Genomic DNA, 26,608 nt, shown 5'->3' with positions numbered 1-26,608 from the left:
AGACACAGTTGCTCACAGAAAACACCCATAACCTCACCCAGAGTCTCTCCCATTCTCTGACAGCTTCGGGGGAAGCATACAAATAAAAAGCTACCCTTCCTTCAGCCTTGTTGAAACCTGTTCTTCAGCCACCTCCCCCATCACTGCACCCTGGAATTCGTCATTACCTGAATTTGATACACATAAGAAATCTTAAATTCCAGTATCCCACCTTCTGACCACATGCTTCGAGTCTTCCAGCTCCCCCCCTTACTTTGCCTCTCTGCCCTTGGACCTGAGCTCCCATCAGTCCCTCCACCCGTCCTCTTCCCACCAGCTTCCTTACTTACTTTCACAGGAAGCTGGTCCCCTACCACCTCACCTGGACTACTCTTTCTTAGGCACTTTGAAATTCCTTGGCAACCCTAAAACTTGTCCCCCAGGCAAAACTTGTCCCCAGGGTCATCACAAGAAACTGCCATCTCTGTTCACCCAGGCAGAATGTCCTGTGGTCACGTGGATTCATGGTAATGCCCTTTTACTTGCCCCACCCTGCAGTGAGTTTACAAAACCTTCACCCCTCCTTTGGAAACTTCTCGGCATCCACCTCCTCTAATTCTCAGAGGATGACCTCACCTCCTACGTCTCTGAGAAAACCGAGGCCCACAGACATGAACCATGTTAACTTTCTGCCCCCTCCATTCATTCACTCATCCAACAAGTACCTGTTTCCTATCAAGCTCTGTGCTAGGTGCTGGGGGTGATATAAGGAGGAAACATTTCCTGCCTTCGTGGTGCTTCCTGTCTGGTGATGGATAGACTTATAAAGGCAACTAACAAAATGTTCAGCTTATCCTCTACCCACCACCATGCTGCAAGAAAACCCAAACTACTGGTGTTCCACTTGACAGTCCCAGCTGAGCCCCAGCTTTTGAATAATCTCAGCCCAGACATCAGATGTGGGAGAAGCAGCTTTCAGATGATACCAGCTCCCAGCAATGTAAGTCACCTCCAGCTGTTTGGGGATTCTAAACTTAGGCCCTAGACACTGTGCAGCAGAGAATTACTTATGTTTTTCTTTCTCCACCTGGAACACACTTTCCAACTTTCTTTGCTTGGCTAGATATTTCTTATTCCTTTTCTTCTCCAGGAAGCATTCCCTAAACTCTTTGGTTGGGTTAAGTGGCTCTTCTCTGGGTTGCTTTAGCATACCTCTTCTTTAGCATTATATAGAAATTACTTGTTTTTGTTCATCCATTAATTGTGTGTATGTCTGACTTGGCACAAAGCTAGCGTATGGTTATTAGCCGAACTGAAGAAATGTGAATTCCACTGAGCTGGCCCTAGGAAAACCAGTCAGTAGGCTGTTTGTCTTTAGCGCCCTCTAGCTTCTTCATGGCGCCCTTCCACACCGCCCTTCGAGCATCCCTTGCCCCAATTACCTTTCAGTATCTCTAAGTGATAACCAAAAAATGACCTTAGCTTAGAGTTTATCTCATAAGCTCATAGGGCAGAAGATGCCTTAAAAAGCATTATTTGGGTGCATGGATTTGCTAAAGTCTAATCATTGAGAACAAGATGATATACTAGGGATTGGAACTGAACTACCTTCTCTGGTGTTTCTGGCAAGGAAGACAAGTGAGAGCACAGCCTGCAGAAACAGAACCACCCTGCAGTGTAGGTAAGTGTCCAAGAGGACAGAACTGCTAGGGAGGGTGAGAGCAGGGGAGAAGTCTCAGGATTCCAGGTATGGACAGGAATTTGTCCATTTGATACCTGCCCATTTTGGGTGTTTACCCCTATTTCAAGACTTTGGTCACTGCGTTAGCACTTTGGGGGGCTCTGTGGTGATGACAGCCCCATGCCCATGCTTACACTCTAAATCATTCCTCTTGGCTAGAGTTCATTTGGCCCCGGGTCGGCCCAACCTGAGTCATAGTCTCTCCTCTGGGCATTTGGAATTGAGATGGCCTCTCTGAGTAGTAAGAACTATTTGCAACAGTAAAGCTGGACAGTCGCTGGCCTGTACAATGTGGGCTAGAGGGGCAGAGATGAGGGACAAAAATACTGACGGTGCTGTAGTCCTGGGTATCAAGTCCCCTTCTGTCTGTCCACAGGTTCTGATAACCTCCCTATACCTTGTATCCTTAAAATAATCTTCCTCTTTCCTTTTTGACGTCCAGTCATTTGGGTTGCTGTCACTTGCAATCAAAGAATTCTAACTAATACAGCTGCGGTTCCCACACTGCCTGCCAAGGTGCCCTGGGGCACTACATTGAGTTCACAGGGGTGCTTTGTTTTTCTCCTCTTCTATTTGGTTCAAATTGGTGCATTGTGTTTGAACAGGCCGTTGGGAATGGGGAGTCCTGATGTTCAGGGCGGCCATCTGCATCTGACCCCTGATGGACAGGAGACCCAGACAAGTCCCTGGAATCAGCAGGAGGGATCCAGGAGCGGGGAGCAGAGAGCTCCCGCTAGACGTTGCACATTTTGGTAAGGGAGTTTATCCTATGTCCGCCAGGCAGGTGGTAAGCAAATCCAACTGAGTGTTCATGTCTAAGTTTATTTAAAAAGCAAAACCCTACTCATGTTGAATTTTTGGTTTGCAGCAGATTCAAATTAAAGAAGTTATATAACATATCAGGTAAAGTAATATGTTGGCATATTTGTGATCATACAGGGAGAAAATTAATAGGAAGATAATTAAAAAATTTTAAATTTGTAAATCAAAAGATTAAACTTTGCTAAAGTTTACAAAGAACGTGTCACTCTTAAAAAAAAAAAAAAAGGTAGCTCAGCTTTATTTTAGTAAAATCACTGACAAAACAATAAAAAGCCCAAACTAGAAAGACATTTTCAATTAGAAGACAAGCTGAAGTTTTATATTTCTTTGTGAATTCAATTTTAAAAAGAGAAGTTTCTAAAATCAGCAATTGGCAGGTCCTTAATCCACTTTTAAATCTTTCCCCACCAGCATGGCAGTCACGGGATGCATGCTGGCTTTGTGCTCTTGGTAGGTGCGGATGGCTTGATCGTGGGATTTGTCAAAGGCAGCGAGATCCCTGAAAAAAAATTTAAACGGAAAAGAAGAGGAAAGAGCGAGAGAGACAGAGGGGAAGAGAGGGAGGGAAGTCAATAGTCAATACCTGTGATTAAATTAAAGGATGCTGGCAGGGGTGGTAGCCAAATATTACCAAATTAAGGCACGAGTCCCAGCCAATTGGGTGGCTATGGCCTGGCTGCAGGGTCCCAGGGGTCTCCTTCTGTCGCAGAGATTGACCCTTCCACTGGCAGATCACAGATGTTTTGGAGGAAGTTAAAGGGAAGGGCCAAAGTGTCTGGGACAGTGGCTGTTTACCAAGCAGCCCGGGAGCATTTTATTATGTGAACATTGTCTGCTCACCTACCTACTGCCTTAGTATCCGTCCCGTGTGACAGATTGTACCTCAGAGACTTTGTCATTTTTAAAACTTGCTTTTTAAAGTTTATTTTTTAATCAAGATTTTAAGAGAATAAAATTACCAGATTTATAAAGAATTTCTGAAAACTTCAAATAATTAAATTGAGAGTAAAAATACTGACCATAGTGAAATGATAATGATACATCAAATAAATAGGACTCATCAAACAAAAGGTGGAATTAGTCGTTTTTAGTATAACCACTATTTATAAATCATAAGACAGAAATATTTATTTTTCCCACAAAAGGTATTCTTATTTAAAACCTCTTTAAAGTATACTTTACTCAATTCAAAACTAGATGGGTTTTAATTATGGAAAGCATATAAAATAAATTTTAAAATACTTAAAAATTAGTTTTGTAGCCACATTAAAAAAATGGATAATGACTTGTTTTGCCAAATTTTATTATACCAGTGAAGTAAATGAAAAGCAAACAGATTAATCATAGATATTTATGTCATGATTTCTTCTTTCCAGAATTCAGGCCAAATCCAGTCAAAGAACTTCACTGAGATATTCTTAAATTGTATCTTGTTGCCAAGATACAACCTTTCACCCTTTTACCAAGCATTCTTTTATTATATGTCAAGCAACTTACTCTTCCACCTCTTTGAAACATCCAAATCAAAAAGATTTTGCTTTATCTGCTCATTTCTCCTTGCATTTAATTATAGACTCTTTTTCTTGTCCCTACCAGCCCACCAATTATCTTCTACTTAGTAAAAAATCTTTCTGTGTATATAAAACTGTCTTTGATAGATTTTCTTTTCATCAGAGTCTAACCCTATTTGGCCGATAACAGGTATCCATATATAATGCTTCTAAAAAAGCTAATGCAATTATCTCATATTTTAAATATTTAGAAGTATGAATTCTTATTCCAACATTATAAATTTTAACAAATTAAAAAATATTATATAGACTGCATTTTATAAAGAATTTTAACAACAAAAACATTTATTTAAGATTTTTCTTCCCATTTCTTATATAAATCCCAAGCGCAGTTTGATCTGGTTCTTACTTGAATAAGGGTCGTGTAAACTTCATTCTTCCTTGTTCAGTCGCCATCTTTAGAGCCAAAGGAATGGCTGCCTCCCACTTGGACTGAATGCAGAGCCGTAACCATCTGAAAGGAGGATTTTTAGGGGGCATGGGGTAGAAAATGAGGAGGAAGGAGCAGGACATGACAGATATATCTGAATATTACTTCTGTAATGATGAATAATCCCATTATAGTTGTTTACCACTTTATATTATATCTTTATGCTGAGACTCTCAAATCCTTATATCTACAATTAAATAATTGGAGAAGAGAAGGAAGAGGAGTTGGTTCTAGAAAATGATCATTGTTTTAAAAGGTTTGGATTATGTAGGTGCTCATGTACCTTACAAATGCAATTTCTGAAGGAAGGAATTAAACTTTGCTTTAAGCTTCACACTAAAAATTTGAATTAAGAAAGATTAACACATAACAGAATCAAAGATTTCTAACTATTCTCATTTCAGAGTTGATTTGGCTGGTTGTGGAAGAAAGCCTATTTACCACTGAATCCTCCATTCTAATCTTTTTTTTTTTAAGGCAAGAAAAGTTTAGACAATGTCTAACAAAGAGATTATTGCTACCAATCTTACATATATTGCAACTATCCCTTAAATACCACTTTCATTATTTATACAAAAGCAGTAAATTTGATGAGGCTCTCTCCAGACTCATGTATGTCTCATATTCTGCTTTCCCTTTCTCCACCTTTCAAACTTGTTTTCTGCTTTCTTCCACAGAGACAAGTTAAAATGATGTACCTGAATCGTATTTCAGAATTGTTAATGGCATTGAAGTTGTACACCTCTTGCATTCGCTTTATGTGCCCCAATGGAAGAGGTGCCTAAGAGCAAAATAAAGAAGCATGACGTATCATTTCAACAGCATTCCTGGGAAGAAAGGAGCTGGGGAGAAATTCTTAGCCAGATTAAAATCCTAAGTATTTTATACTGTAGAAATAAGTTAGGTAAAAAAAAAAGAAACAAGTGCACACTAAAGTAAAGTTTGTGCAAACTTACTCTAGGTAAGGATATTCTACTGAGAGCACAGGGACGATTTACTTGGTCAGGGACTTGGAGAATTAAATGAGAGTTACTCTCCTTAGACTTTTTATTTTTAGCACATAAGAAATATCTTTCAGACTCTTTCTAGAGTTTTTAAAGTTATTTTCTATACCTTATATATCTTAAATTTATTCCATTCTCTAGATTAAACGGTGGCTCCTTAATTTTTTCCTCACTGATCCCCCCCAGCTTTATCTTTGTATATTTCCTTTGGAATCCTTTTTAAATTATCTACATCCCTACAAAATAGCAGTTCTTAAATTTTTATAATATAGACCCCTTTGACAATCTGATGAATACTATGGACTCTTTCCCTAAGGCAAAAAGTGCATTTACTATATAAATACAACTTTCTACATACAATTTCAGGGGATTTAGAAACCTCTTCTGCCCATCTTAACCCAGGCTTAAAGGAAGAACAGGTTTGGGTGAAGCAGAGAAAGAAGATGAGTTCAGTTTGGACGAGCAGAGTTTGAGGTGCCTGCAGAGCACAGGCAGAGGCGTCAACAGGGAGGCGGTAACTCTCCAGCCACGGCCCCCTTCCCTGACCAGACCCTCACTCCACTCACTCACCATCTCTGCTCCCAGGAACTGCCGGCCCCATCCCGATTATTAGTCCATTAGCCCCTGACGGACAGCTCAACTCCAAGTCTACCCTGGTAGGCCGACCAGTTAAGGTCACCTCCAAGTCTCCCTGACTTTCCCCAAGTTCTGCCAGGCCTGTTCCTGAGTCCTCCCATCATGTTTTCTCTCTTCATGGTCCCAGGCCACAGCAGTGCATTTGTGAAACTGTGCCCTGTTGCCTCAAAATCCTTTCCTCACTTTTGCATCAGTCGCACAGGAAATTCTGTTCCGAATCTTCTCCATCGCTCTCTAGGTCCTTAGACCGAAGAGTTCCCTTTCATGTGATCTTAAAGACCCATTCATTTCTTCCCTCCCAAAATGCAGCATGTCCTGTCAGTTTCATATCTTGTTTGTATTATCTAGATTTGAAACTTTAAAATCTGCTTGGACTTTCCTGTTAACCCCCAAATCTAGTCAGTCACAGAAGCCTGTGGTCTCATCCTGTGTGACCTCTCTCTCTATTCTGTCCTGTGCTCTCCTCTCCCGCCGGCTCACCCCCTCACGTCCTGTCCTGCGAGTCTCCCAACCAACCGCACCACCATGCAGCCTGCATGTCCGTTAGTTTTCACAACCCACCATCCCACCATTTCATCACAGGATTCTCCTGTTGAAATTTTTAAATCCTTTCCTACTGACCAGAATAAAATCTAACATTCTCAGCTTAGCATTCAAGAGTCATCACATCTGATGCCACCGGCCTTTCTAGTGTTACCCTCATTGACTTCCTCGCCCAGTGCTGCTGCTCACTCCGGCAACACCAGGCCATTTCCAGCACTTGCTGCTCTGGTTCCAACTTGAATGTCGACCTCCCTGCTAACACTGCTCTGCTCAAATCAAGTCTCACTCTTCCAAAACTCATTCCTTGATGACTCTAGTTGGAAGAGAGTCCTTCACTAATGAAGTTTTTCCGACTGTTACCTAAACTATACCTCCTTTCGTTGCTAACTTTTGCACACGTTCCCCTACTAGACTATAAGCTTTTCCAGGACAAGGTGGAACACTTTCTTACGTGTTTCTACTTAGCACAATATAAAACATACTAAGCATTTGATAAATGTTTTTTAAAGAAATGAATGAATTTTTGAAATTCTAGAAATTATATTTTTCCATTAGTTTCCATGTTAATATTTTTTTCCCAAGTTGGGTATAATGGAAAAGCTGTGCCTTCCTGTCCGTTTTCCTTTCTACTGTTTTGAGCCAGTACTTACTTTCTGGAGCAGCTGAGCTAAAAACTCATTCAACTGATGAGAAGAGAGGTCTTTCAGGTCTGTGGCGTTGAATGAATTTAAATCTTCCTCTTTGGCCTAAAATAAATGTTACCTGGTTATTTCTGTTCGTGTATGATGTAATAATATTTGTTGGTTTACTTGACATTTTTTATTTTTAAGTAGAAATCTTAAAAGGACAGAAATACATAGATGCACAAGATTGTACAAAATAAATTTAAGCCTGAGCAGCTTCAATAACCCAGAGACTGAGTTACTGTAACTTAAAAAAAGCTGATATGACTCCTAAAATCTCTATTACTTAAGAAAAAGTAGACAATTAAGAATAAGAGTGGAGGAAACTTTTGATATCCTTTGTACCATTCAAGATAGATTTCCAAAGCAATGTTCTAAAATGCATGTCAACTAATTTATAGGCCAATTCAAAAATGTGGATAAAAGGCCAAATTGCACATTCTTTTAAAACTCACACTAATCAGTGGCTAAGGCCACAAACCGATGATTCCCTCCATCCCCACACATTCTATATTCCCCACCTAATCTTGGAAAGCACCTGAGAAAAAAAAAAGTGGGTCTGTACTTTTCAAATTGGGATTTACCGCCAAAAATCTTTGAGAATATGATTAAGGAATATTAAATAAAGCTTATCAAAATAGGTACGTTTAAATCTTTTAAAACTAGTTTTAAATTCTTTTAAACTAGGTTTTTTTAATTTTAAAAGAAATATATGCAAATGATAAAAAAAAATCAAATAGGAAAGAATGAAGAATTCCTTTGGTTTTGCTCCCTGTATCCTACTCCTTAGTAACCAGTATTAATGGTGCCTGTATATCCTTCCAAAGAATTTAATGCGCATATATATATCCTTTTAAGGAAATATTTATTTTATATCTTCCCCCTCTTTCAGAACTGTGCTTAATATCAAAACTTCCTTTCCCTTTAGAACTTTACCTTAAGATCAGAATTTATTGCTCTAGCTTGTTCTCTGCTCAAAAGCATGCAAATCCAAGCCATATATTAATTAAGGATATATTTATGTGTGGTAAAAATATAAAAAGCAAAGGAATGATAAACCAAAATTCAGGATGATGACTACCTTGATAGGTCAGCAAGGTGGGTAAAAAGAGCATGAGATGGGGAGGGGTGCGCCAAAGGTACTTACACTAGTTGTGGGGCACACAGGTATTGTTTTCTAGTTGATTTTGATTTTTATACCTTACCAAATATATAAATATTCTTTTGCATTTATTTCATATTTAAATAAGTGAGCAATAAAATACACAAGGAAAGGTGCAGTAGTGATTACAATGTCCTTAATCTGTTCCCAGCACTGGCTGTTCCCACTGATCTTGAACATCTGATAATTATCCACCTTAGCTGCTGGGCCCAAAGAACACTGGAGCAGCAATAGGCACCAGGTAAACTAGAATACATTTTTCAAATGAAAACAGAGGGTTCTCACACACTCACGTTGTTGTTAAGAAATCTGTTTCCTGCAGGTATCTCTCATACTTTTTTCTCCATGACAAGTTTGTGAACTACACAAAACAAAGTTCACGACACAGGTAGAAGAGTAAAGCATTATTTGTGGCAAGAGGTGTTTACCAGACTTCTCTTCGTGGATGGAAAAAAATCAAGCCTCTCTAGAAAGAGCACATAATTAAAGCACTCCTCCAGTCAGGACTCAACACTGCTCTGGGCAAGATACTGGCGGTTGAGGTACATGTGTGCACAACCAGCCTACTTCTCTGCTATGTAGCTACTTAGAGTTTATTACTTTCTTCCAAAAAAAACAAAAAAACAAAGTTGACCTTAGATCTAAATAGTAGTTAGTAATGCTCTACCTTTGTTATAATGTTAAAAGAGTCTACAAAAAGATGTTCATAGTTTATTCTTTTAAATTTAGAGACAGAGTCTTGCTCTGTCACCCAGGCTGGAGTGCAGTGGTGTGATCATAGCTCACTGCAACCTCAAACTCCTGGGCTCAAGAGATCCTCTTGCCTCAGCCTCCTGAGTAGCAGGAGGACTACAGGCATGTGCCACCACACCCAGCTAATTTTTTCTGTTTTTTGTAGAGATAGGGTCTCAATATTTTGCCCAGGCTGGTCCCGAACTACTGGGCTCAGTGATCCTACCGTCTTGGCCTCCTAGGCTGCAGGGACTACAGGCACATGCTACCCCGCACCCAGCAAATAATAGGTAAATTGATGAAAGAGGAGTGCCAAAAGAAAAAGAAATTTCTAGAAATACTAAGTTTTGTTGCTGCTTTTAATAAAAACCTTTGTGTAAACACTGTCCCTCCCGCCCAGAATGTCCTCCTCCACATCATCCACGTCCAAACCACACTGGAACCTGGCCGGGCTATCCTCTCCTGTAAGCAGCTCTCCCGGATGCTGCAGCCGATTGCAATTCTTCCACCCCCAGGGGCAGGTAATACAATGGCCCTTTCTGTTGACTTTCTTATTACCTCATCTGTATCTTCCTCATGCTGCTTATCACTTACTGTTTTAACATTAGTTATCTCTGTATGAATCTAATTTCTTTAATTAAACTAGAGATGCTTCAAAGGTAAGTCCATCCCTGTACCTTTCACAGGGTGAAACACAGCGTTTGGTATGGAGAAGGATGCTAAGAAATATGGGTCAGGCAAACTTTAGAATCAAGTTGCAAAAGGCAATGTCTCCATTTGTTGTAAATAATCTAGGAATAAAATTATTCCTAAATTTTCTGTTCTTTCCCATTAAAGAATTATGCAGGGCACACCCTCACTCTGGTTATGTTTTAGAATATACATGAAGAAGCTCCTCTTTAAGAAGTTTCATACAAGTGAACAAAGTTACTGACAGAGCAAAAGTGCCTCAATTCTTCCCATCACTAACAGTTGGCATTAGTGGTCAGTCGCCCAAGACCATTTCAGATTTGCCTGGTGTGTGCAATTTCTATATTTGAAGTAGTATCTTATAAATGACTTATGAGGGAAAGAAGAAAGGTAAAATGCAAATACTTTTGCGTACTGTTTTTAAGAGTTGAAAAGAGGTAAGAAAAAGAATTAATGCTGTTAAGATGTATTTTTTCCCGGTCAAACTTAATTTTTTACATTGAGGTGGATATAGTATCACCTTAGATAAACTTGACTTTCAAATAGCTTTTCCAAATACAACTGTTCATGATTTAAAGTACCCACCTCACCCTTTTATGAGTAGAGACATATTTGTACAATTCAAAAAGGAGTAAAAAAAATCACAAACGTTACTACTCACAGTAATCCATCTTTGACTTAAGGCAATACACGCATTTGTCAGAGTCATATCATAACTGCAAATATAAAAAATGTTAAAGATTAAATTTTATAAAAATGCACATGCTTTTGCATTAATACAGTTTTAAAGCTATAGAATATACTTAAATTTCAAAGTTCCTTTTAAATAAAGAACTCCAAAGTGATGGAAATAGGAACTCTTTTACCTGACTTACATATTACTGGCATCATCTAAAAACTCACATATCCAAGTGGATACCATATTAATGAAACAACCGACTGTCCTTCAGAGAGAATGCCAGAGCATCTCAGCAAAAGACTGTCATATGCTCCAGTGGTGTATGTTAAAGCAGGTGGAATCAGCTGAGCGTATTTAGCATTTACTCCACGGCAGGAACCATTCTAGACACTCAGGACAATATGATGTTGTTCTAAACATCTAATCATCTAACAAACCGGCAAGCACTTGCTATATGATAGTCACTGCTCCAGATGCTAGACCTTTGAGAAAGTCTGAAATCATTGTGTGCTGATTTCATTCCTTTCTTTTTAGAAGGAAGTGAAATTAACACACTGTGATCTTAAGCAAAGTTACACCAATATTTGTGTGTTCTCAACTTAGAAAAGCAATAAATCGTATATTTTGCAACAATGGAAAAGAACATGTGATGTGTGCAAAATTCTTGCAAAACATCCCTCTTTGTCCACAAATCATGCTTGCTTGCTGTGAAGTGTTTGTGTTAGAGAACAGAGAGGCATTTGCCCCTTAGGGTCTAAATGAAGTATGTTTTGATTAGAAGTTACCAATGAACATTCCTTAAGAGAGCTGTGACTGGGACTACTGGTTTGTTCCCTGAGAAGGAAGAGGTTGATGCCACTCCCTCCTTTGAAGCAGCTGCTGGTTTATTTTCATGAAGTAGTCAGGCTGTGGCTGGCAGGCAAGCCACTTTGTTTCCCTGAAGAACAGGTGGGACCAGAGGTCCTTCACTGCTCAGGCAGTGAGTCACGACCTTCAACTAGAACGTTATTAGCACTGATTTCTTAAACAACAATAGGACAGTGGAAAACCTTTGGCTGGTCTGTTTCTTAGTGTCCTCAAACTTCCTTCTCAGTATAATTAAAAGAACTAAGTTAAGGATTAATCCAGGGAAAAGAAGCAACCCCTACGGTGGCAAAGTCCTGAGAAAAGTAATTAGCAAAACCAGGTATGAGCCTTGCTCTTGTGATACTATAGCATAGTGAGGAAGAAAGACTTTAATATAATCACACAAATAAATGTAAAGTTAGAACTGTGGCAACCTCTATGAAGGGGCGATGTAGCATCAGGAAGCCCTAGAATGGGAGATCTGACCTGGGAAGATATGTCAAGAAATGCTTCCATGAGGAAGTGGTTCTTGAGCTGAGGCTGAAATTAACTGTGCCAGGAGCGCTGCAGGTGGAGGAAACAGTGTGCTCAGGTACCACATTTGAGGATGTATGGAGAGTTTGAGAGACCCTAAAACTACCAGTACGACTGAAGCAAAGGGAGCTACAGTGTTAGGAGCTTGTAGTACTCACTAAAGAATTTTGTCTTAGACCGAGAGCGATGGGACACCAGTGGAGATTGCTAAGCAGGAGGATGACAGGACACAGTTGTATTTTTAAAGGTTTACTCTAGCCTTAGTGTGGAGAATGGCTGGGAGGAGCGCCAGAACAGACACAAGTGCACAGTTTGGAGGCCAGAGCAGTCTTCCAGCAGGACATGATGATGTGAGATTGAACTTGAGCGGCGGTGGTGGACATGGATAACAGTGGATAGTCTCGAGTGCTATTTAAATACACATACGAACAATGAGAGCACTATAAAAACGGAGGGACTTGGAAGCCAACGTTCTGTGCTGGAATGGATCAAAATATTTCCTATGGTTTGAGATTTTCCAAGATATTCCCTCTTTACAGGCTCCCTGGGCATATGAATTCCAGGGTTCCTCCAGTATGTTGGTATTGTGGAAGCAATCTTAAGGGGTCTAGAATGACCAAGGCCCAAAAAGGATCCTCTAGCAGCGGTAATATCAAAGAAATACCTCTTAGGAACTCACTTTTCTCCCAGATTTCCTTAATTTTAAAAGCAATGGCCAAAGGCTTCTTCACTCCCTAATCTCCTGCAACTGTCTTTGGCGTAGAAGACTCCTGACTTCAAGTTCCAAGCTGTTTTCCCCAGGCTCCTTCTTCCCCCACGGTACCGCACACCACTCTGCTACTTTTACGTTATTTCTACCCACAGCTTCCTTAATAATGAACTAATGTTTGAAAGCTCCTTTTGGTTTTTAATTTATTTTATTGGTATCTTTCCTCTTTCCTAGCTCTCAGTTGGAGATCCTCTAAGGATCTAAACTCTACTTCTTGTATTCCTCTTTGTAATTCATCTCTAGGCTGATGTTCAAATCCATGACCATTAAAATAAATAGATTCCTTACCTGTAACACTTAATAGATATTTTAAAAAAATACTTAACACAGAACATATTTGCTCTGTGAGTTCCTTATTCATCATTCATCATAATAGTGCCTGCCACTCAACAAATGTGTGTTGCATTGAGCTGAATCTTTAACAGCTCCATCTCTGCTAGTTATTTTTAATTTCTTCTTTGCTCACCATGGTCAATCAGTTGCCAGTAGATTCTAGCTCCAAAACATCTCTCCTCTCGGTTATCCCTTTCTTTTCCCACTGCCCTTGCATTACTTCAGGCTCTTATTATCTCTAGTGAGGTTGTTATAAGAATTAGTGAGATAATATATGTGTTGGTACTTCTTAAACTATGAAGTGCTAAAACAATAAAAATCTAAAGTATTATTTTGGTGATACCTTTTTTTAGACATTAGAAGGGTTTATTGATAATTTGTGCCATCTGCCTGATTCCAAAGCAAAATTTGAAACAATTCTACTACAATCATCCCTCCCTGGCATCTAAGCTCCTGTTTCCCCCCACAATCTATGATAACCAGCACTGCCTGGTTAATGGGGAGCTCTGACCACATCTCTTCCATGCTCAAAACTCCTAATAACTTCCCTACCAAACCCTTCTCAGCCTGGCCATTCAAGGTGCTTTACAAACAAACTTGACCAGGACTCATCATGTTTCCTATCTTATCTCCTGCTGCTCCGTTGTACATCAATTAAACTGGGCTGCTTAGTGTAAGTGTAGTTGCTGGGCAATTTCAGTGATCCAAAGGAAAGGCAACGAGAGGTGGGAACATGCAATAGACAGCATTCTCACACAACTTGGGAAGACCAGGGTTCAGGTCCCTGATTTGAGGAGGGTGTTTTGTTTAAAAGGCAGTGTACTGGAGGAGGTAAGACTGCTAGGGTTTGACTCTCAACTCTGTGTAACCTTGCACAGGACACTTTACCTAGCTAAGCCTAATTTACTGCCTCTGGAAATGGGGATAATAACTTGTAATGATTAACATAATGCTTATATATATTTTTTTTTTACTGTAAAAGTTTTTGGTTTTTTTTTTAAATCTTGCATATACTTGCAATGAAAATTGCAGAAGTTTGCAAGAAGAGACAATAGCTTATTCTTTTCTAAATACCTCGCCATCCTTGTGCAGAAAGGAAGCACTCAATAATTACTTGCAATGAATAACTAATTTACAGTCATAAATCATGGCAATTACTCTTTTGGGCTCAGGGTTAAGGTCCAAACACCTAAGAACTCTGCTCTCATCACTATCTAGTAACAGCTTAAGGAAGGCATAGAATCCTTTCAGATATTTTTGAGGAGCTCTAGGGTTTAGGAGAATGAGAAGGAAAGCATTATCAGGTAAGTACTAACTTGGGTTTTATGGGAGGCAGTCCAGGAGAGTAAAGCCAGGCATTCCAATCAACTTGATTGAGAGTATCAACCTGTGAACAGTTAGAATACCCAGTTTGCTACAGAATGGCCTTTTGTATTGGAAAAAAAAAATTAAGGCAAACTTTTAAGTCTTCAGATCTATAATTTTGTCTACTCTGCCATATCAATTTCTAAGTCTTTTATTTTTTAATTAATATTATTTTTAATAGATCATAATTATGTATATTTATGGGGTATGTGATGTTCTGATATATGTATATAATATATATTAAAAAAATCAAGCTAATTAACATATCTATCACCTCATCTAAGTCTCTCGTAAAATAGATTTATATTCATCACTAGTGTTGTTAAATAATTAAAATGGGAAAATTAAGCACAAACAAAAAGTTAACTTCTAAACCATATTACTAAGGATCTCTCTGAACTAGGAAAATTCTCCCTGTTAGTTCATGTGGTAGAGATCACTTTTTTTTTTTTTTGAGACAGGGTCTTGCTCTCTTGCCCAGGCTAGAGTGCCGTGGTGTTAGCCTAGTTCACAGCAACCTCAAACTGCTGGGTTCAAGCGATCCTCCTGCCTCAGCCTCCCAGAGTGCTAGGATTACAGGTGTGAGCCACTATGTCTGGCCGAGATCACATTTTAAATGGGAAAAAATGCAATGAAAAGTTGAATCTTACAACGAATTCTGAACCAATACTACTACTAAGTAATTCAAATTAGCTTAACAAGTAAGTCAATAAATATATATTGGGCATGAAAAATAAAAAAGCTTTTATTTCCAACCTTATCTTTAAAGTGGGAATACAGGAAATCCTTCCAATCATCAGTGGTTATGCTCTTGTAAGAAAATTTCTCAACATAAGCCTTTAGGAATCCTAGGAAAACCTCTAAGAGTGAAAAATTTAAAAAGAAAGAAATCAATTTGTACAAAGGTAATTATTTGACATTTTTTGTGCTTGGCATTATACTATTAACCCCAGAGAATAGAAAACATTCAAAGAATAGGTTTTTCAGAGTGAATGTTCGGAAATGGAGGTAGGATTTAAGTAGGGCCTTGAAGGAAGAATATTTGTAATTTGGTGGAAGGGAGAAGAGAATCCTGATTACAGGTAAGGGGATGACACATGAAGACACAGAAAAGAAATACCCAAGTTTTAAAAGCAATAACCTTTGTATGACTAGAAAGGAGGAAAACAGATGTAAGTGAGGCAGAGGCTCCAAAGCCAGTCAGCAAAAGAGAACACCTCAATGCCCATCCCCAGGGGAAGGGGACATAGACTCAGTGTATTATGATGGCATTAAAAAGTAGGAGACAGATTTATATTTCCTGACATAGAAGGATGTATGTGAAATATTGAGTGAGAAAACAAAAACAAATGCAGAATATATAGTATGATCTAGTTTTTATAATTAAAATCACTATACATCTGTATTTGTCTCTTGTTCATTAACACTTAAAAAACGATTTGGACACACCAAACTGCTAACAGTGGTCACCCCTGGGGGTGGAAAGAGGTTGATGGACTCTCACTTGTTACTCTCATAAATGTCTGTACCATAGAAATTTTTTCAGTGAAAACACACTATTATCCTAATTTAAAAAATACTGATGAGATTTTTTTAGTTAAGCAGAATAATTTAGAATTCGGAGGTTACTCAAGGTTTTAAGTGGAGCAATAATATTAGAAAATGATAAGGATTTCTTCAGTAGCTGTACACAGAATGAACTGGAAGTATAAAAGGGAGCAAAATCAAGTTTGTAATTCTTCCTTATTCTTCACATTGCCCTCAAAAAACAAAACAAAACAGAACAAAAAAACATAAAATGCCAACTATTTACCTGGTCCTCCAAGAAGTTGTTCAAGGTAAAAAAGTAAAGCAAAGCCCTTCTCATAGGGAACTGAAGAATATGCTACATCAGGGTCTACGTCCGTCAGATCCACCACAAGCTTGGTGAATGGATGTGTCTCCCCAAAAGTCTTTATCTGCAAGATACAAAGTAAGATGAATGCTCTAAATGAAGACTGGTGTCACCATGCAAACAAGGTACTAAGGAAGTATTACTCCACTCAGTGGCATAACTTTAGGGGAATCTAGAACTTACACAAATTGAGAGAATGGAAATACTAGGATACGTTGGCATAAATTTCTGGAAGTCTATTAACAGAATGGCTAGTTACGTGATGTTCCCTAATATATTTCACTCAATGATAGGCTTTATTCATTTTTTTTTTTTTTTTTGGAGACAGAGTCTTGCTCTGTTGCCCAGGCTAGAGTGTCGTGGCATCAGCCTAGCTCACAGCAACATCAAACTCCCGGGCTCAAGCAATCCTTCTGCCTCAGCCTCCCAAGTAGCTGGGACTACAGGTATGTGCCACCATGCTTGGCTAATTTTTTTCTATATATTTTTAGTTGTCCAGATAATTTCTTTCTATTTTTAGTAGAGACGGGGTCTCACTCTTGCTCAGGCTGGTCTCGAACTCCTGACCTTGAGTGATCCTCCTGCCTTGGCCTCCCAGAGTGCTAGGGTTACAGGCGTGAGCCAACGCACCCAGCCTAGGCTTTATTCTTATAAAAAGACTAGGAAAATGATTCACTGCCTGGTCTGCAAATTTGGCTTTTGGGAGAAAGCATTTAAAAATGACACAAATATACCAAATAAAATTCAAACACAGTAACCAGCTACATCAATAACAAAGAGCCAATGAAGTCTTACAGCTCCTAATTCAGACCAGGTCAGGAATACTATCTTACACAGGACAATGAATGACATGGATCAACAGGGTATCATACTGGCCTCTGCTTCATTCTCTACAGCTGTAAAAATGACTTTTTTGTTGCTATTTGGTAAAGATGCTTTAGAAAAACTCAATTTTTGAACACCTCTGCAACTTTGGATGAAGGCTTTTAAAAGTGTGACTCATTTACCGAATTCTGTAGTTCTCCCCATCCTCCCAGAGCGTGAAAATGTCTGAACTTTTCACCAAACAATCGTCCACAAATGTGGCGTTCCAAGTACACAGTATGTCCTTCATTTAACCTGGGAAAAGTTTAAAAAATAAAAACACTGACACAGCTGAGAGGAAAAGGCATTTTCATCAAGCAGATATTTTCTTTTTGGCTTTTTTACAGAGGAAAGCAGTTGAAGAGCATGACCACTACCTTCTAAGCAGACTGTCCACGTGGCTCCCAGAGCAGTGGGAAACCCAGCCCGAAAGATGGCAGGAAGGAAAGGTAAGCTACAGTTCTGGTTTCACACGTCCATGTATTAAAAAAGTGACTACAGCGGGAACTAATAACAAACATAAACTTAACACCTAGACTGTACCTAACACTGTGACAAGTGTTGCAGAATTAAAAAAAAAAAAATCCTCATGTACCAATGGGCTGGTAACAAAGAAAAACAATAAGCACATACAAAACAATTCAGAGTGGTGGGAGGCAGGAAAAAATAATCAATAATGAGAACCAATAATAATAAAAATCTTACCAAAAGTGATCCCAAGTTTTGTTGGTCACTAGATTTCCTGTCCAACTGTGAGATATTTCATGTGCAATAACCTAAGGAAACAGTACAAGTGATTAACAGTAAAACTGATTACCTTAAACTAAAATAACCCATTATTTAAGCACTCTTGTTCTTTCAACTTTGCGTTATTCAATTTTTTTTAAACATTAGCTGAGATATTCAGGGAGTTACTCAGTTCAGCAAAAAACTGTAATTTAACCAAAGACCAAAAAATATGACATAGTTAAAATAATCTAAAACAAAAATATTTAGAAAATATTAAATGAATATATCACTTGCATTAAAAATACTTCATAATCAAGAGATCAAACCGTAAAATCTCCTTAACTCTATTAAATTTAATTGCTAGTGTAATAATATCTTGTGATAAGAGTCCCCAAGTACCTTTTATAACCATATCTTTAACATAACAATATAACGGATATTTTAAAATCGGTTGACTTAATATTTCATTAGGGTAAGGCCATAGTAAGAAATTTTAACTTACATTGGAGAGTGATTTGTCACCTGCCTATTAAAAAGAAAGAAAATTACCTTAGTATTTCAATAATTAAATTATTAACTATATCTAATAATAGACTGCCTACCTCAACATTAGTAACCTGGCATGGATGGTCCACTGAACTTCTACTAGAGCACTTCAGAGAGTTCAAAAGAGATGTGTATTGAGAACCCAAAACAAATAAATGCACAACTAAAAATTAGCAGCATTCTTTCTTGCCCTAATCCTAGGGAATTTTGGTAATACAAGGAGGGTCAATATACTTGTCTCTAATTAACTTCCATAAAACATTTCTCCTACTTTCATTGTTTTATATCTGATCTTGTTTACCTATCACCTTTCTCTCTTTATTGCCCACAATATATTTAAGAAAAGTTGAGAGTATCCTATGTGTCCTGTGGTGCATTTTATTTATTTAGTTGCTAATCCATTACTTACTTGGTTCTAAGAAGAATTTAAAGTAGCTTACAAGGCATACAAAACATAGCAATATACTGTGGGCCTAATCCTTTCCCATACGTGGTGCACTGAATTTTTTTTTACCAATGCCTACAAGCCAAGTATAAATGGTATAGTTTCTCTGTTTGGATACATAATTCACCAATAGATTGTTGTTATATAGCACCCCCATCCCCAACATCCCAAACATCCTGAACATAATACTCTCTTTCCCCAAGTGGCCAAATTATTTTCCTTTAAAAAATGAGAGTTTGATAACCACAATAAGCAATAAAATTAAAAACAAGGGTTATATAAAGAAGAGAAAAGATTTTTTTAAAAATATTATTAGATCTCTAGGGTTCTTCCTAGCTAGGTTTATTTTTGAGAAGACCTCAATTTCAAACAAAGAAATATTTATACTTACCAATAGAGTAGGGGTTACAAAAGTAAGGCAAGGATTCTCCATGCCACCATAAGGGAAGGATGGTGGCAGGACCAACAGGTCATACTGTCCCCACACATATGGTCCTCCCAGATCTTCTGCAATTTTAAGCATAGATTCAGTCTGAAAAATTAATGCATACATATTTGTATGTCTTAATTATTACAGTAGTAAATTCTTAAAAGTGTATATTACTTTCTATGAAGTTACGAGTTAATGATGCTTATTTTAAATGAAAATGATGAAAAGAATGTAGCAACTGCAAACTCACACATAAAATAAGGCGTATTTGATTATTTCACCAAATCACTTAAAACCATCACATTTCACACTCAAAATCTTCAATCTACTGTCTACCAAAATTATTAAAAAGGATAACTATATGACCAACCTCAGAAAATTCATAAGCAGACTTTTCCACCTGCTCTTTTTCAGACCATACCAAAGTTCTTGGGCCAATTTGCCTGTAAAATTAAAAAGCTTAATAAAAAAGAATTCACGGCAAATTACTCACCTGGTTCTGGGAAGGATTTAAATTTAGTCTTATACACAAACCCCTATAGTAGGAGTAGATTTACCATGTGTTTACAGGGAAGGGATGAGGTTAAACGGCCTCTCTGAGATGCAAACCTGCTGTTGTATATGTAGCAACAGAAATGCAGCTCTCGAAGGACGTACAGTCTGGGTCAAAGGAAAACCAAGACATAAAGTGTCCCCAGATTAGCTTACTGGCTTTGGTAAGATTTCTGGGGGTCTAGTTTCCTTCCTCAGTCTCACAACCGGAGAAAGCCAGTTGCAGGTCCTAAAACACTATTCCAGAATAGGAGTGGATATAAACTTTGTTATGCACTTAAAGTTTAAATATTCTTTATATAAGAAGAATCAAATAGGAAAGGAAGGAAATCCTGTCACTTACTGCAACGTGGATGAACCCTGAATACATTATGCAAAGTGAAATAAGCCAGTCACAAAAAGATAAAATCACACTGTATGATTCTGCTTATGTGAGGTATCTAAAGTAGTCAAATTCATAGGAACAGAAAGTAGAATGGTGGTTACTAAGGGCTGAGGGGAGTGGGGAGGAGAGAGTGTAGAGTTTCAGTTTTGCAAGATGAAAAAGGTCTGAAGATCTATTTCACAATAATGTGAATATACTTAACACAGTACTGAACTGTACAATTAAAAATAGGTAAGTGTGCTTAGAAATTAAGAACAAACAAAACATTAAGAAGAAAGGGCACTTTAGCTTTGGTAAAATGTTAACAAAATATCTTACATGTTTGTAATATTTGTAGACTTTCAAGTGCTTTCATATATTCTATCTCATTTGTTTCACATACCAACCCATGAGGTAGGAAAGGCAGATATTATAATTTCAAGGATGAGGAAATGGAGATTAAGAGAAGTGACTTGTTCAAACTTACATTAGAATCCAAATCTCTAACTAAAGGCAAGAGCACGCTCATTTTACAATATTTGGAAAATCTAAGGAGTAAGTGATAAAGATTTTTAAATTTAAAATTAATTTGTGGCCTACATTTTATATTTAGATTTGAATTTTTCTAGAGCTGTCACCCTGATATTTTGAGAAATACACAAATGATCTACAAATTAATTCTGATGCCTAAGGTTTGACTTTTTCACAAACCTTAAAATTTGTTCAGAAGCTCACCTGCTTTCTAAAGCTCCAACAACCAAAGCAATCAGGTAGCAGGGTATTGGAACCTAAAGGGACAAACACACACACCACATGCTTGCATTAGTGCTCAAAAATGTTACAGAGTAAGAAATTTGTATTTAAAATTAAATCTCCAAATATTAGCATGGATTACTTTTCTTTTATACTTCTCCACTAGTTCTTATTTTTACCAAATAGTTTAAAATTATGATGCAAAGCATTTCAATATAGCTATTTCCCTTTTATTCCACTAGAAATGAAAGCTGCTGATGTGAAAAACATGATTGCACATATATTAAAATGTACATTTTAAGCATTTCTCAAAAAATAACCTATAAGGAGGCAACTGTGCTTTTCCCTGGTGTTTTTTCCTCCTCGTTTCTAAAACATCTTTTTATGTTTACTTTTATTCCTTTATTTTTTAAACCACTACTGGCATATTACAGAGACATACAAAATAATCCCTAAGTGGATGCCAAAGTTATAGGAGCTTGAAATCCCAGAAGCTGGGATGTGAGCAAAATTGTTCGTTGTGATGTCAATTAAAAAACAGACATACACACATACACACACACACACACGCACACGCACATACATTATTCTATTCATTAAAGGTCAATGATACAAGTCCAATTACCAGCTACACAGAAATTTTAACTTACAGGACTGTAACAGAGAGCTTTTTTGGTCTAAGATAGTTCCTCCATTTTTAAACACTCTCTACAGCCACATGCCAAAGTGTAATGACATAGAAGAACAGGAATCTGCCTGCTACTGACCAGAAAGAGGGGAAATGGAATTAGACACACTCCCTCCTGTCTACCTGGCAACCTCTTTCTTCCATATAATACTCTCCCTAAGTGGAACAAAATCCTTTAAAAAGCACAAAAGGAAAAGAATGAAAAAAACAAAAACCAAAAGCTGCTCTCTAAATTCTAAAATATTTCAAAGGCAATTTTGCTCTCTGGATGGGTAGAAGTTATTTGTAGTTCACCACCAACTAAAACAAAAATCTAGACCCTGTGATCTTACTTTTTGGCTGAATCTGTATATTTTCCTGCTTGGATCTTCTGGGTCAGGTGCTTCTCCGTCACGAATAGCACTCATAAGTGCCACCAGTTCTTTAGGGACAGACACCTAAAGGAGAAGAAAAGTCATTTCTAGTTAGAAAATAAAAGGTTCTATGTATCTTAAACTATTATATGTAAACTAACCTTTTCTTTCACTTCTTGATTATCCATATAATAAACAGACTATGAACTCAAAAAGTATGTATACATCGGTTTTGTAAACAGAATTAGTGATATGTAAAACTGGCTTCTTTAAAAACGAATGTGAAATATCTATCTTTCCATTCATCCATGCATATTAGAAGTACAATTTTGGTAGAAACTAGATTAAAATCCCAGCTCTGCCACCTACTAACTGCACAGACTTGGGCAAATAACTTCCCTGAGCCTCAGCTTTCCCATCACATGAGGGTAAAACTTCATAGGTTTGCTGCAAGGAATAAATAATATAAGTGAAGAGCTCCGTGCCACTCCTGGCAATGGAAGCCAATACTCCTGCCCCCCTCCACACCGCCAAAACAGATTCTAGAGGATGCTAAACTCACTGTAGGATGGAGAATACAGTTTTGAATAATTTTATATTTAAAACATATACTTGGAGTTACAAATAGAACTTTTTAAGGGTAGTAACTGTGAAAAACCAAAACTTATTGCCAAAAACTGTGAAATAATTTTCTTTGGAAATTTATATGGAAAAGATCCTTATGGGGCAAACCTATGGTCACTTAAGTGTATACCCTAGTTCCATGATTCTGGAAATTTTTTCTTTTTTTGAGGCAGGTTTTCACTCTGTCACCCTGCGTAGAGTGCTGTGGTGTCATCATAGCTCACTACAACCTCAAACTCCTGGGCTCAAGTGATCCTCCTGCCTTAGCCTCCCAAGTAGTTGGGACTACGGGCATGTGCCACCACGCCTGGCTAACTTTTCTATTTTTTGTAGAGATGGTAGACTTGCTCTTGCTCAGGCTGGTCTTGAACTCCTGACCTCAAGTGATCCTCCTGCCTCAGCCTCCCAAAGTGCTGGGATTATAGGTGTGAACCACCGTGCCTGGCCTGAAAGTTTTATTTCTAATAAATGCCAGAATAAAGGACCACCTCTGAGTATGGATGATCTAGCAAGCATGTATTTCAACAAATGCTAGACTTCCATGTTCTTCTTGTAAGGCTCAGGACTCAAACCTATTACTGAGACAGGCATAGGATTGGGAGCTCTTGAACCAGTGCAACAACAGTCATAGATCCTAAAGCTAAAAAGCATTCAGGAAATAATTTGGTTTAGCCTCCTCCCATCATTTAGGTAGTGATATGATATATATCTGAGACAACTGAGGTTGTGAGGTCATAAGACTCACCCAAGGTCACACAGTTAGGTGGTAGAGAAGATTTCAGAACCCTAGGATTCTTTGCTTCCAACTATGATATTCTATAGCACTATACTAGGTATAATTTGGTTGTAAGATGATTGGAGAATCAAGAAAGTCTGACAAATACAGGTTGGTCCTCAATCTATTGGCTTGGTCTAAGTAATTCTAGCCTCTGGGATAGTGTGTATTTATTAATTTAGTTCACATTTTCCTAAAAGGATTAGCAGTACCTGTAAGAGGAAACAGTTAGAATTCTAAACGGACAAGTCTGCAATATAGGCCCATTAGAAATACCTAGATAGATGTTTATATTGCTACAGAATACATTCCCAAAAACTTTAATTCTGCAAATGTCAGTTTTTAAAAGTTAAAAGATAATTGTTCCTCCATTCTTGCTTTTAAAGCCAGAATTCCTTTTGAAAAATCAGAATGGTTCCCATTTCTTTTTTTCACACTTATAATGTTTAAAACTGCCCTTATAGCAAAGATTCAGAATGAGCTATAGAGCCTCTTTTTTATATATTACAGGTAGAAATTTCATTAAGTAAAATATTTCTAGCTCTAAAAATTCAATTATCTCAGCCTATCACTTATACCATTATTTATGTATATGGATCATTTAATTCAGTTAATATTTGTGATATTTACCTCTGCAGTGTAGGTTAATTTCACAGAAGGAGTGTCCTGGCAAGGAAGAATTGCTCTGCAATGGATGGCCTAGGAGAGGGAGAAAGAAAAATAGCTATTCCCGTTTCTTATAAATCAAGTCATTAAGAAGTCATTAAAATTACAGCACTGTTCTTAGACATATTCTTCTAAAAAATAAAAACAGGTCTCTCCCTTCTTGGGATCTTTTAAAGTAGCAAAAACAGATTTGTAGATTAAAAAAAAAATCAGATTTTCTGTTTTATTTATTTATTTTTTTAGACAGAATCTCGCTCTGTTGCCCGGGCTAGAGTGCCGTGGCGTCAGCCTAGCTCACAGCAACCTCAAACTCCTGGGTTCAAGCAATCCTTCTGCCTCAGCCTCCCAAGTAGCTGAGACTACAGACATGCACCACCATGCCCGGCTAATTTTTTCTATATATTTTTAGTTGTCCAGTCAGTTTCTTTCTATTTTTAGTAGAGACGGGGGTCTCATTCTTGCTCAGGCTGGTCTCGAACTCCTGAGCTCAAACGATCCTCCCGCCTCGGCCTCCCAGAGTGCTAGAATTACAGGTGTGAGCCACCGTGCCCGGCGAGATTTTCCATTTTAATCTACGCTCAACTCTCACATTTCAGCTGAAGCACGGAGCAAACTGTTAAGCAGTGTTTCCTACATTATTCTCTGAGCAACAGCGGTACCCAGTGAGAAGCTCTTAGGAACCCTGAAAAAAAGGGCTCTATAGTGAAATAAACTTGGGAACCGTGGCATATTACATCCCTGTCTTGCAGGTCAGTAGGAACAGTAGCTTCCTGAAGGCTCTGAAAAGACCTGCAATAAAGAAACCTGTTTGACTTCTTACATTTACAGATACTCACACAGAGATAGATATTCAGATATTCGTAAGAGGTAGAGAGTACACAATTTGTATATTCTTGACCAGAACTTGATATATCTTCCAGATTATTGAACGAAGGGTTTCTTAGATTAAAAAGATATACCAAATGGCTACAGAAAGTAAACAGGTTGAATTCATGTGCCAATTCCTTTTTTATAGACTTGCATTCAAAATTGAGCCTAACACACAGGAATAGTGGGAGCATTAAATATGCAAAGTACCAAGCAAAATGCTTGGAATTATAGTAAATGTTTAATGAAGTGAGTTCCTTTAATTGTAAATTATTATGACAAGAATTAGGTCTTTTTTTCTTTCAGAAGCCAGTTTCATAATTATTATCCTTGTGACAGACTGTTTCTAATTGCACGGTTCTTTACTCTCAGTTTTTAAACAGAAAATAGATGTAAGTTAAATTATAACATTTTAAAGGCACATTTAATATATTTATATAATATATACATTTGTAAATGCATAAGAAAAATATGTTAAGGCTACATTCCAAACTCAATGGTGGTTACCCCTGGGCAATGGTGTCTGGAGAGCGTTAGGAAATTCAATCTTTCACATGACATTTCTTTACTGTTAGCATTTTTCATACTCAGTACACATTACTTTTGTTTATTAATTTTTCATTTCATTTTATGACCATCTGAGTGCCTATTCTATGCCAAGTTCTATGCTAGGTGCTGGGGATATAAATGTAAGTAAACTTAGATAGTCCAACTAGGTGGACATGTTTCCAAACTAAAGGAAGCTTCTTTTTAAAATAATATATATGAATGTGTTAATAATGACAGGTACAAATCAAGATATATTTTTTTATAATATAAAATCAATTAAAATACTCTATTAGGTAAAACCCACATATCCATAAGACCACTGTCTATTATGCTTCCTTAAACTGCATGCCCTGGGAATTTTCTGCATCATAAATCATTCTGGAATCCTTACCTGGCACTGACTAAAGAGGTATGGGTGCTCCTTCCCAGAAGTTTGTTCAGGAGTGAGCCACTGAAGAGCAGAAGATTTTGGAGATGTCTCAAAAGAAATTTCTATGACAACTTCTTGATTTCTGTATGAAACAAATACATCTATTAGTAGAGTATAATTCCATCTAAAATTTGAATTCATAATACATACCCTGAATAATGTAAATAATACCATATGAGTTTTCGTTATTGATTCAGAGTGAGCTCTAGGAATGCTGCATCCCAAGTGGGTAAGTTTCCCACCTGAACGCCAGCCTGTGGGTCCTTTTCACTCTACCATGCTAACTAACGATAAGGGCGTAACAGGAAATAGTATTAGTTGAGTACCCCACTGTGTGTTATAAACTTTGCATTTCGTGATATCATTCAATCTCGTATGACAGTGGGAACATGGAAGAAACAATTTTGAAGCTTCAGCTACCACGGTGGCAGGTGCCAGAGCATGACACAGAGCAGTGTGGTCTGCGAGCTGTCACTGGTCCAAGGCAAGATAAGTCAAGATATCGAGAGTTAGCATTTAGAAACTTCTAGAGTCATTTTGATGCCTGTTGAATCTAATAA

The 26,608-nt window shown here is 37.8% G+C and overlaps 1 protein-coding gene across 2 annotated transcripts in view; it reads right to left on the bottom strand.

Annotated features, from left to right (window-relative positions):
• Positions 1–2,760: 2,760 nt before the first annotated feature.
• LTA4H (leukotriene A4 hydrolase) overlaps positions 2,761–26,608 on the bottom strand; it is a 28,406-nt gene continuing 4,558 nt past the window's right edge. Inside the window, exons 3-19 of one of the 2 annotated variants that reach the window (XM_012664015.1) lie at positions 26,010–26,130; positions 24,167–24,235; positions 22,117–22,221; positions 21,079–21,131; positions 19,798–19,870; positions 19,389–19,529; positions 18,509–18,532; positions 17,983–18,053; positions 17,421–17,532; positions 16,333–16,477; positions 15,276–15,379; positions 14,471–14,541; positions 10,655–10,709; positions 7,377–7,472; positions 5,242–5,324; positions 4,463–4,567; positions 2,761–3,041 (exon numbers count right to left, since the gene is read on the bottom strand). In XM_012664015.1, coding sequence (XP_012519469.1) covers positions 2,924–3,041; positions 4,463–4,567; positions 5,242–5,324; positions 7,377–7,472; positions 10,655–10,709; positions 14,471–14,541; positions 15,276–15,379; positions 16,333–16,477; positions 17,421–17,532; positions 17,983–18,053; positions 18,509–18,532; positions 19,389–19,529; positions 19,798–19,870; positions 21,079–21,131; positions 22,117–22,221; positions 24,167–24,235; positions 26,010–26,130 — 1,546 coding nt within the window. In that variant the 3' untranslated portion in view covers positions 2,761–2,923. The remainder of the gene's footprint in view (positions 3,042–4,462; positions 4,568–5,241; positions 5,325–7,376; positions 7,473–10,654; positions 10,710–14,470; positions 14,542–15,275; positions 15,380–16,332; positions 16,478–17,420; positions 17,533–17,982; positions 18,054–18,508; positions 18,533–19,388; positions 19,530–19,797; positions 19,871–21,078; positions 21,132–22,116; positions 22,222–24,166; positions 24,236–26,009; positions 26,131–26,608) is intronic. The other variant, XM_012664016.1, reaches the window with a different exon arrangement.

The sequence above is a fragment of the Propithecus coquereli genome, unplaced genomic scaffold (assembly GCF_000956105.1).
Source record: "Propithecus coquereli isolate 6110/MARCELLA unplaced genomic scaffold, Pcoq_1.0 Scaffold85, whole genome shotgun sequence".
In the NCBI taxonomy this organism is placed as follows: Eukaryota; Metazoa; Chordata; class Mammalia; order Primates; family Indriidae; genus Propithecus; species Propithecus coquereli.
This window is presented reverse-complemented; position numbering and strand designations above follow the sequence as displayed.